Below are 9,652 nucleotides of genomic sequence, written 5' to 3'. Positions count from 1 at the left end.
ATGTTTAAGTTCAAAGAAAACGGCGGCGATCAGAGACAAATCAACTGAAGATTCAGCGCAAACCAATAAGAAACTTTCAGCTTTGACATGTTATCCAAATCCTTTTCAACTTTAACCAATTAAAAACCCAAAAAAAAAAAGCTTAAACCAAGCAAAAAACTAATTAACGTTTGTTCATTTGACATTTCGCTTTCTCAATCGTTGTCTACATATAATCTAAAAATTAATAATGTTTTAATTACAATCTGAAGACTTGAACCAAATTTTGTTCCGGTGGACCAATAACCTATTATATGAAAAGCATCTATTAATATTAATTTAAATTGGAGGTGACATAAGAAGAAGGGAATGATTACTAAATTTACAACAATATAGAGAAGAAAAATAAATAAGGTCACAAGAAACCGTGGATGCAAATAAATGAGACCGTTTTTTAAGGGAGGCTTTTTATGGGTAGTGGCAGATATTTTGACTTTTGGTAGAGTTGCAACTGTGTCTGTGTCTGAGTGTGTGTTTAACATTACGCAATCATCGTTTGGTTGTATACAGCAAAGCAAAGCAAAGCAAAGCAGAGCATTGGTATTTTCTTCAAGACAAAGCATCGTCGTATCTAAACTATCCATTTACGTAATCTGTTTACATCAACAATCCTTTAATTTAGACGATTCATCACACCAATGTGGCCTGTTAGTTCTTTTCTTATACACTCTTTACACACACACACACATACGCATAGTACGTATTACAATGCCGAAAGATATATGTTTTACTCTAACTTCCAGTTTTGTTATGTATATGTAGATTAGTATATGTTCGAATTTTCAGTTGATTAATCAATATACCATGACGTATGATTTTAATAAATAAAATGATATTGGAGAAAATAACATGTTATCATGTAAAATAAATACCATGATATTTTTGAAAAATGCGGAAAAATTTACGTTACTTATGGAAAATAATAGATAGAATTTGGCTATTTAATTATAGAAAAGGACTGTTCACACATTATTAGATATTTTGTTTTGGAAAATGGTTTTCTCCATGAGATATTTTGTTTATAGTTTTTTTTTTTTCCTATGATGGTTGACAACCTGTAATGTATGTAATAGACTACAATTTCAACATGCTCCACCTAATGAATGGGTTCTAATTAAATGGGCTACCAAGTTTTTTTGCTTTATCTTTGTCCCCTCCCCCTCTCCTTTATTTTTCCAACATATCCATCCTCAAAGTCTAAGAGCAAGACCTCAAAATTCATTTTTTCTCTTTCGCTTTTTCTTCTCTTTTTCAACCCAAAACTTAATGCATATCCTTGTCAATGTATAAAAAGAGTTACTACTACTACTACTACTACTACACTTCCATTAAATTTATACCCATACCTTCTTCTCCACACACGCCGCACATAGTTTAAATATTTGTATCAACCGCCCTTCTTTGAAATAGTTTGGTGCATTGGCAGAAAAAACTTACTTTACAGAATTATAAATACCATTGAAATTTAAAATAAATAAAAAAAGCTATGCTAGAATCTACTATAACTTCCAAGATTCCGTTGGACAGTTTACTAAACTTAGGGATTAGATTTTTGTTTTATATACATGCATGTAATTTGGTTTTTCTCTAGAGTAGTGGTTATACTATTTGTTTAGGTAAAAGTAGGTGAACCATCAATCTATGACTCTCTCTCTATTTAAATATTTCCATGGAAAGAGTTCTTGCTTGAAGAACGAAGAGAATCCACTACAATATGTCCTTGTATCCTAAAATTTCCAAATTTCATTTCATTTTGTCATGTTTATGATATGATCAAGAACATTAAACTAATTTGGAAAAGTTTAGCAAGTGAAGGTTGTGTAGTAGTAGATTGTAGAATGCAAGATCGTATGAATTATATTTAATAAAAGTATCTTTGACCAAACACAAAAAAAAACAGTTATTAATAAAAATAGCAATTGCCCAAATTACATGGGTACATGACACATTGAATTGAATAGGTAAATAGTGTAGTTGCTAAAAAAAGTAAATAAGGCAAGGGTATCTAATTTTTTGTAAAGTCAACAACTTACATTAATTTAGCAGATTTGTGTATGCAACAAGACATGCATTGATTAATTTGCCACCTACTTCTACGGCCATGCCTTTAAATCTTACAAGTTTCACGCTAAGCCTTTTTTTTTTGGGGGGTATACGAGAACTAATCAAACGCTAAAATTCTATAATACAAGGAAAAAGTAAAACAATAATTATTCTGTAGAAAATGTATAATATAAGAAAAAACCTTTAAAACAATACTTATATAATTCTACTAGATTATTTTGACAATAAAGATACTGTAATAAATTGACAAAATATGATGTCATATTCGGAAGATAAATAAATGTCAATTGCATAAAATCATTTATTACCCAAAACGATAACGTATAATTCATACGAATCTACCACTACCATAAAGTAAAGCGGCGTAATCAAATCAAAAACCAAATTGGTATGTTTGTACTTAAGAACAACATCTTTTAAAATTTTAAGAAAGGAAATAATAAGTAATAATGAAGAAGAAAGTAAAAGTCGTATCTGACCAAATAAACAAAACAAATTAATAAGGAAACTCTAAAAATCAAAGGTCAAATTTAACTTTGGTATAATCCCAAGTTTTCATGATTAATAACATTGACCAAAGTACCCTTCACTCATCCTCACATAAAAATAAAAATAAAAGGTCAAAAACTTCCCCACCACCGTCTCTCTTCTCTCTCTCTGCGCAGAGAAACTTTGCAATTTGCAGCTCATTCATTCATTTACCCAATCTTCTTCTTCTTCTTCTTCTTCTTCTTCTTCTTCTTCCTCTTCCTCTTAGCTCCCAAAAAACAACATCTACACAATATAACAAAGTGAAAGAGATCCTTATCCTTTTCAGATTCATTCGAAAACAGAGGCCTTTTTTAAAAAAAACTTTCATCATAGGTTGTGGTTTTGGTGCAAATAAAGAAATGGGAAGCAAATGGCGAAAAGCAAAGTTGGCTTTAGGTCTCAATTTATGTCTCTACGTTCCCAAAACGCTTGATGATTCTTCTTCTCCTTCTAGAAGATCAGAAGACGACGCCGCCGTTTCACTTTCTCCTGTTATGGTCCCGACACCCACTACGCCGACTCCTTCGTCCTCTGGTCTCCGATTGCCTCGCTCCATTAGCAAATCCTCTTCAAAGGTTTCTCTTTTACCTTTTTTGGATTCTTCACAATCCTTCAAAACTTACATAAAGTTTCGATTTTTATATATCTCTATGGTTGAATTGAATTTTTTTCATTCCTTGTTTGATATTTTCCTGCCAAATTTTGTGTTTTTTTTTTTACATTAAAAAATGGGGTAAAGTTTGGGTTTTTAGATGATGGGTCACCGTTGGATCGCCGGATCTTTGTGTGGTTCAAATTTGTGATTTGGTTAAGCAGCAAATCCAAGGGCTAATCTTTCTTGGAACTCTAAAAAAATTAGTTTTAATTCACTTTTTTACTAGCTGTTAATTTGTTATCTAATCCTTACTTTATTAGTACTTGTTTAATCTTCAACTAATTTCTCTTTTATCTAAAAAGTGTTTGGATCTTCACGCACATCAAATGATATTAGTAGTTGTTTATTTCTATTTTCATTAGATGTGTTTATTTTTTCAAACTGCTATGACCCTCATATGTTTTGTGTCTATCAACCTAAACTTAATCAATAGGTTTTGTTGTTTTTGAGACTTGCAAGTTTTGACCTTTTTTGGGTTTAAGTAACAATAATGTCTTCTAATAAGGCTGAATAGGGATGAAAATGTTAAATGATTAGTGAGATTAGGATTGTGTAAACGTCTCTCCTCCAAAGCCAACTTTATCACATTATTCGAATCATTATATCTTCATCAAGATTTTGACATTATAGGCTGGCTTAAGATTGGGTTGGGTTCTATTTGTTCTGTCTTTCCCTGGTTTATAGTGTGCCTTTTGTTTCTTTCTCTCCTTTTTTATTTTGTCTTTGAGTGTTATAATTTTTTCTTGGTATTGTTGAAGAAAGATGAACAATTTGTTGTCATGTAATTATCAACTCCCGCAAATGGAGCCACTGTGGGGATAAAGTATTTTTTGACAATAGTCAAGTGCACTTCAGGGACCAATCTTTTTTTATTTTCTCGTTGCTTTTTTTTGCATTCAACTTTTTAATTATTGTTGAAAGATACCCTCGTTAGTATTCTGAATCCACTGTTAATTAGATATTCTCCTTAATCTAGTTAACTGTTATATTCTAGGTAGTTTGGTGGTATAACATTTTACGTAATATTAGTATACACCTAGTTCAACCATAGTTGCAGTTTTTAGAACCTAACCAAGATCCTTGTTTGTTTTAAGCTAACCAATATCTTTGCGATATGAATTATACATTTTGTTTTAATTCTTTTGAAGGCTTACACTTTCTTTAACTTTTGCTTGTTATTTTTTTAAATCCAACTTTAATCTTTCTGGCGTTGAATTTGCCTAGACAGTCTTTTGATTACTCATCTGGTTAAATCAGTTCTTTAACTTTATAAAGCTGTGTCCTTTGTCTTTCCCAATCTTTTGTCCACTGTTCTTTTGATTGTTTGACCTGATAGATTCCAAACTACTTTGATCAAGATTCCAAGATCCATATTCTAACGAATAAACCATCTTTTTTGTCCCAAAATTGTTGAATGATCAAACTACTGAACCTAATTAGTGAGACTTTTTCTTTCTCTTCCAGTTAATAGGAAATGGAAAGATTCCATAATTTTTTTGTTTTGTTTTATGTTTGCTCTTCTTTTTATGTCATCATTCAATAATAGAGGCTTGTAGTAACAGAAACAAATGTGTCAGAGACTATGACACAAACTCACCTATGTCAGGTTTCTTTGGATTCTTGTAATTACGACAATGACCTGTCTAACTCTGTATTACGTGGATTCCAGTTTCTACTCGTAAAGTTTCATTTTTTTTCCTTTCAAACTAATCTTCATCCAGAATCTGAAACCATATGCTTTGTGATTTTGCAGAAAACTTGTGCGATATGTTTGACGGCGATGAAAGCGGGGCAAGGCCACGCAATCTTTACAGCAGAATGCTCTCATTCGTTTCATTTCCAGTGCATCACTACGAATGTCAAACACGGGAACCAGATTTGTCCTGTTTGTCGCGCTAAATGGAATGAGATCCCTCTCCAGAGCTCTAATGCTAAGTCCAAAACTGGTGTCAAACCGGTAAGTCGACCTAGGGACGATGCCTGGATGACAATCCCTCCGCGGAGGTCGTCCCCGATTCAGTCTTCTTCACGGCCTGACAATCTAAGGGTCTCCTCGATCTTTAACACCGAGCCTGCGGTTTTTAATGATGATGAGACTCTGGAACATCAAGACCATTCTGCTGAATCTGGTTTGGAGAAATCTAAACATGGTGTTAGTGGGACATTGGAAGTTAAAACATACCCAGAGATTTCAGAAGTAGCGAGATCGGTTTCGTTTAAGGATTTTGCTGTACTGATCAATCTAAAAGCTCCTTCAAAGTCGTCTTCAAATTCATCTTCTTCTCGGGCTCCTGTGGATCTAGTCACGGTTCTTGATGTGAGCGGAAGCATGGCGGGAACAAAACTGGCGTTGCTGAAACGAGCTATGGGTTTTGTGATTCAGAATCTTGGCCCGTTTGACCGTCTCTCGGTTGTATCATTCTCCTCCACAGCACGCCGTAATTTCCCTCTCCGTCTCATGACTGAGACTGGCAAACAAGAGGCATTGCAAGCAGTTAATTCGTTGGTCTCAAACGGAGGGACTAACATTGCAGAGGGATTGAAGAAAGGTGCTAGAGTTTTGATCGACCGTAGATTCAAGAACCCGGTATCGAGCATCGTGCTCTTGTCTGATGGTCAGGATACATATACCATGACTAGTCCCACTGGTTCCAGAGGGACGGATTACAAAGCCCTTCTTCCTAAAGAGATCAACGGAAACCGGATCCCAGTTCACGCATTCGGGTTTGGTACGGACCATGATGCTTCATCGATGCATTCCATTGCAGAAAACTCCGGAGGTACATTTTCTTTCATAGAGTCTGAGATGGTTATACAAGATGCATTCGCGCAGTGTATTGGAGGTCTCCTCAGCGTTGTGGTTCAAGAGCTATGCGTTATGATCGAGTGCGTTCATACTCTGTTGAGGATTGGATCGGTTAAAGCTGGAAGTTACCAGTTTGATAGAGGTCCGAATTCGAGAACAGGATCTATCGCAGTCGGGGATCTCTATGCAGAGGAAGAGAGGAATTTCTTGGTGAATCTTGATATCCCCAGTGTTGGTGGAGTTTCTGATCTAATGTCGTTACTCAAGGTTCGATGCGTTTACAGAGACCCAGTAACAAAAGAGACCGTTGATTTGAATAATTCCGGTGAAGTACAGATTCTCAGGCCGATTGCGATGGCTGACCGAAGACCTGTGGTGTCAGTTGAAGTTGACAGACAGAGAATCAGAATACGTGCAGCGGAAGCCATCTCCGAAGCTAGAGTATTAGCCGAACGCGGTGATTTGACTGAAGCTGTGTCGGTTCTTGAGACATGCCGTGGGGTACTGACGGAGTCTGTGTCAGGTCGAGCGGAAGATCCATCGTGTGTCACACTGTGTGCAGAGCTAAAGGAGACGCAAGAGAGAATGGCGAGCCGTCAAGTCTACGAGTCTTCGGGTAGGGCTTACGTACTCGCGGGTCTGAGCTCGCACTCGTGGCAGCGAGCTACAGCAAGAGGCGACATGAGTGATTCAACGACGATATCTTACCAGACGCAATCAATGGTGGATATGGTGAATCTATCTCAGACAATGACATTCGGAATGCCTATCGCTAGCTCTAATTCGAGTCCATCGACGCGGAGGAAACTACGGCAAGCTCTCAGTTTCCCAGCGAGGCCAAAGCCAAGGTGATCGCTGGAGGAAGGATATAAAACGGGGATTTTGACATTTATGGATTTTTCAAAATTTCCCCGCGTTATTTTGTTTTCTGCTTTTTCTCTTTTAGAACGTTTTGTTTATCTTCAATTGGGAAGGGTAGTTTACGTTTAATTTCTCAGTTTTGGGGGTATAATTAGTATTTATAGTTTTTGTTGGGGTTGAAAAAAAAGAGGAAAAAGGGAAAAATGTGCTTTAACTGCTGCTTATATAGATAAATATATATATTGGCATTTTTAGCAATTGTTTTTCTTCTTTTCCTTCATTATAATAAATAATTTTGTTAATTCTTTTTGTGTTGTCTACATATATGTGTTTGGTGGGTGTGTATAATATGTGTGTGAGTTGTGATTGTGATAAATATTTAAAATTTATATATACTTTTGCTCCCTAAAAATCTCAAACTATTCTCACTTGTGTTTAGGACTCTTCAAGAAAAGATTGCCGCCATAGCTTCTTCAACTTCGAGAGTATATAATAGCCGTTTTGGTATACCAGTTTATAAACAACATCCGCAATCACTTCACATGTGAGTGTCATCTTCTCTTTACGTTTCTTTCTAAGCAAAACGTTGCTATCAGTTGTTGGGTAATATATGAGATATCCAAATCCAACAATATATAGGCCTTAAATCTTTAAATTAGTGGGCTTGTAAATGCTACTAAAAACTAGTATTGTTCATGCGTTATATCAAAATCGCTCATCATCTATCGTGAATGGACCACGAGAAAATACCAACAACAAAAGAAAAAAGAAAAAAAAAGGTTAACACGACCAAATATCACAAGTCACAAACGTCCTGAATCAATTTTCCACGAACGTCCTGAATTAATATCTTATAATTCACAACACAAACGTATAATATATATTCTTTTTCAGTGCGTATTATTATTATTTTAAAGTTTTGTTTGGTAATTTAAAACTGAAGACTATTAAAAATCGATATGCGACTTGCTTCACGTGCTGAAGCTAGCCTGTGTTTTTGGATCTCAAGATCTTCCTCCAAAATCTCTCACCCCAAGTCAAAGTATTTATATACTTACCACCAAGTAAAAAACTTACACAAACACAAAAACTTGTGTCGGAAAGACTAGAGATATTCCAAAATTTGGATGGTCATGTATACCATGTTGGAGATAATCCTCAATATGAGGTTGTTGGTCGAAAAGGTAAGTTTTATGTTCATTGGAGGACCAGAATGTGACCAAGGACAAACTTATATTAGGTATTTATGCTAAATAATTCAACGACTATATTGAAACTAGCCTAATTTGATGGAACCTTTGGTATGAGCATTGATTGATCAAGTGAGTTTGATATTTATAGTCATACTTTAGACCAATGGGATTTCACGTCGTTAGATTAGTTTTGACCCTCTTAGATGGCGACATCCTATGTTGCACACAAGTGATTATTCTATATTTCTATGTACGATTTTATATTTCTAAATATAGTTAGTCGCAACGCTAAGCATAAGTATATTGTTCTATATCACTTCTTTAATTTGTATATTCCACTGTCTTGTATGGATGGTGTTTGGCTGGTACTTCTTTTTTTTCCAGGCTCGATTTGATACCTATAAGAGGGCATTCTTGCTCGTTCCATATATGATAGCCACCAATGCGAACGTGTATGTTAATGCTTCGTGCATACTATGTTTTACTATTTTTAAGAAGAAAAAGTGGAACAATACTAGTATCATAATCCTGTTTATACTTCGATTCATTCATGTTTAATCAGTTAAACTTAATCGACTAATCATGCTCATTCTTACTATTATTTAGATAGATTCAAAAATGATTTTTCAGAACTCTCTTTTTCGTTACATGCATGATGCATCCATCAACTTGCTTTGGTGGCTTTTTTGTCTGCTGCCAACAGTAATATGTTCTTTTTGTAAGTTTTTCCTTTTTTAGAGATTATTTGTACTTACAAATAAAAGACAAAACAATTCACAATTTTCTTGAGAAGTAACTATTTTTTTTGTTAAATAACAGCTTGTAATTATTGACATCATCAATTAATATTATCTACCCATAAATAATTTACCCTAGACAAACAAGCGCAGACGTTGGTTGCATATGAATCTATATATGATGTGTTGTTCTTGTTAACAACAAGTTGATATCAAACCTCTCAGCAAATTATAATTTAATAATAGAGAGAATTTTATCACCACTTGTACATTGACTTTGAATCAGACATATACATGTTGTATACACACATTAGAAAGTGGTGTACTTGACACTAGGAAGTTGACAAATAGTAAAAGCTAAGTTTGGTGAAGTTCTAATAAGTAATTTACAATAAACATTTGTGTTCATAACTATATGTCGGTCTACATATATTAGGTACAATGAAACAACGAAGCTGCTTGGTCGTGAGAAAAGAGTTGGTTTATGAGAAGTCAAATTACGACTCCTTCGGAAAAAGAAAAATATATTACTACAACAAGTTTCTATTTTTGGAGAGACCGAGCATCATAAATCAATTTCGTTAATTAGAATTCACTTTTATGCCTAGTTTGTCTCCAAACTTAGTTATACCCGCTGCTCAAAATCATCTTGTCTAGTTTCAACGCCAAACATATAAAAGCAAAATTTAATCGTACTAGTTGTAATATGGTGGGTTCTCTTTTTTTTTTTTTGTAGTTTTATGTTCTCCACCAGTAAAATATAAAA

The 9,652-nt window shown here is 34.7% G+C and overlaps 1 protein-coding gene across 1 annotated transcript; it reads left to right on the top strand.

The window, feature by feature from the left end:
* The first annotated feature begins 2,729 nt into the window (after positions 1–2,729).
* On the top strand, positions 2,730–7,085 carry LOC111830925. Its single transcript, XM_023783774.1, has 2 exons — positions 2,730–3,209; positions 5,043–7,085. Exons 1-2 carry the CDS (start codon positions 2,994–2,996, stop codon positions 6,945–6,947), a joined length of 2,121 nt encoding a protein of 706 aa, XP_023639542.1. The 5' UTR covers positions 2,730–2,993; the 3' UTR covers positions 6,948–7,085.
* Positions 7,086–9,652: the final 2,567 nt, after the last annotated feature.

Source organism: Capsella rubella, unplaced genomic scaffold, assembly GCF_000375325.1.
Source record: "Capsella rubella cultivar Monte Gargano unplaced genomic scaffold, Caprub1_0 scaffold_8, whole genome shotgun sequence".
In the NCBI taxonomy this organism is placed as follows: domain Eukaryota; kingdom Viridiplantae; phylum Streptophyta; class Magnoliopsida; order Brassicales; family Brassicaceae; genus Capsella; species Capsella rubella.
Note: the sequence above shows the minus strand (reverse complement) of the source record. Positions and strands in the feature narration are given on the sequence as shown.